The sequence below is a fragment of the Sinocyclocheilus rhinocerous genome, unplaced genomic scaffold (genome assembly GCF_001515625.1).
Source record: "Sinocyclocheilus rhinocerous isolate Xijiao unplaced genomic scaffold, SAMN03320098_v1.1 scaffold1074, whole genome shotgun sequence".
Taxonomy (NCBI): Eukaryota; Metazoa; Chordata; class Actinopteri; order Cypriniformes; family Cyprinidae; genus Sinocyclocheilus; species Sinocyclocheilus rhinocerous.
The window spans coordinates 264,721-266,690 of NW_015642525.1; the positions used below are offsets into that span (position 1 = coordinate 264,721).

At 47.3% G+C, this 1,970-nt stretch overlaps 1 protein-coding gene across 1 annotated transcript in view; it reads right to left on the minus strand.

The window, feature by feature from the left end:
• Nucleotides 1-539: 539 nt before the first annotated feature.
• LOC107756058 (zona pellucida sperm-binding protein 4-like) overlaps nt 540-1,970 on the minus strand; it is a 3,265-nt gene continuing 1,834 nt past the window's right edge. The window contains exons 4-8 of the mRNA XM_016573034.1: nt 1,368-1,525; nt 1,095-1,287; nt 877-1,024; nt 729-801; nt 540-648 (exon numbers count right to left, since the gene is read on the minus strand). Coding sequence (XP_016428520.1) covers nt 572-648; nt 729-801; nt 877-1,024; nt 1,095-1,287; nt 1,368-1,525 — 649 coding nt within the window. The 3' untranslated portion in view covers nt 540-571. The remainder of the gene's footprint in view (nt 649-728; nt 802-876; nt 1,025-1,094; nt 1,288-1,367; nt 1,526-1,970) is intronic.

The window sequence follows — 1,970 nt, forward strand, 5'->3', positions numbered from 1 at the left end:
GATTTGACACATGAAAGATTCAAAGTAGAAAACCACTCCGCCATTCTTAAAACCGTGCTCTGACTCAGGTTTTAGGGGCGTGCCGTCAACTGGCAGATATACAGACATGCATTACTCATCCCCAAAGGGATTTTGTAACTCTGCAGGACACCAGCCCTCCAGGACCGAGTTTGGAGACCCCTGGACTTGCATGACTTGATAAACCCCTTCAAATGGCATCAGAGATACGGCCAACAAGTGAACATCCAGACTATAATGGAACTTGGGCATGGTAGAACAAGAGAGCAAAGTTAACCAGAAGTTGCCATAACCCTTCATCTTATTCCATATGAGGACCCTGCATGAAGAACGGGTGCCCGGGTTAGCAACTAGAGCTTCACAAATATAGTTAAATGGCTTGCACAGAAGCTGACTCCATGCATATCCTTGCTAAAGCAAATGGAACCTTTGGTTAGTAGTGTAGCCCTAGAAAAACATGGAACAGTCATGCAAGATTGGACTGTGCAACGGCAACTCAACATCAAAGAGTAGAAAGCATCTTGAGTTTCATGCACTTTATTAAAAGCCAAATTTACATGACCAGAGTAACTTCTCCACTAGAAACCACAGTCTGCCCATTAGAGATGGTCTTGGCATGAGTGTCTCTTCCTGAAAGAATGGTAGAAGCGTGAGAAGAATTTCAAAAACAAACTCAATTCAAGTCAAGTTAAGTTAAAGCAAATTCTCACTCTTCCTGGTGCAGCTTCGCTCACAGGAGCCGGAAGAGGGATGGCACACCGCTGTACTGCAGTGGATGAAGAGCTGACAGGGAAGAAAGAGGGTTAAGCCATGGAATCCATTAAAAGGAGTAATATTATGGATTCAGGAAGAGCATACCGTTTCCTGCAGAGGAGCCAGTGAGGCTGGATCTACAAATGTAAACATCTTCACAACAAAGCGCTTGTAGTGGGTTGGGAACTGAAGACCAGATGATCCAGTCACTGGAACTAGTGTGGTCAGATAACGGTCGTCCTGGTAAGGGCATCTGAAGATGAAAGAGAAGGTTAGAAAGTGCCTCCCAGCAGACTAACTGGATAAAGATTGGCATTACGCACCCATCGATCAGAAGGTCCCACTGGGGGAGACTGAGTGGACTGGGGGTTGATGTCGCCCAACAACGTCCCAGCATCAGGACAATGTTGGGGTCAGTCCTCTCCATAATGTGCACCTCAACATACACAGGCTCTCGCAGGACTTTTGTGACGGGATAATCAGCGTCACTGTAGTAGGACGTGTAGGCCTCATCCCCTGAGGAACACTGGGGTTTAAACAAACTGCTGCAACCTGGGGTCTTAAGACAATAGGAAAACATGGGACAAAGTACTTACCTTCTGCACAGCCTTTGGTGAAACATTGGCCGTTGGCCAGTCTGAGCTCCACCCTGAGAGGTCCAGGAGCAGCTACTGGTGGAGGTGGAGGAACAGGGTTGACCTCCACAACCAGAGCTTCCACAGAAGTTCCAGAGTACCTACACTGGAAGAGAAGCCTGGACAACAGACGGTGAGCTTCTAGCATTTATCAGCGATTAAGTCACACCAAGTCATAGATCACTCACTCAAAATGACTGTCCCTTGTGATAGAACCAAACGGTCCAATCCCCACTTCATACGAGGAGGTCATTCTGTTCTCATACACCACATATCCACTGTCCTCCTGTGAATAGCAACACTGTTGGCATACGGTCCATCATAAGCAATGCAGAATAAAACCAGAAGCAGCTGCTCACCATCATGCTCGTGCCACATGCGGTCACAGGGAACTGGTATATAACAAAGTAAGGTGTGGACTCCACAGGAGCGCAAGGTGGGTGATTTCCACCCAGTAGACGAACCGAATCCAGACTCAGTCGAGGCAGAGTAACATCTCTAGACACCACTACCACAAACTGACCATCTCTAATACACTGGACAGTCACTGGAACAAGGTACAAG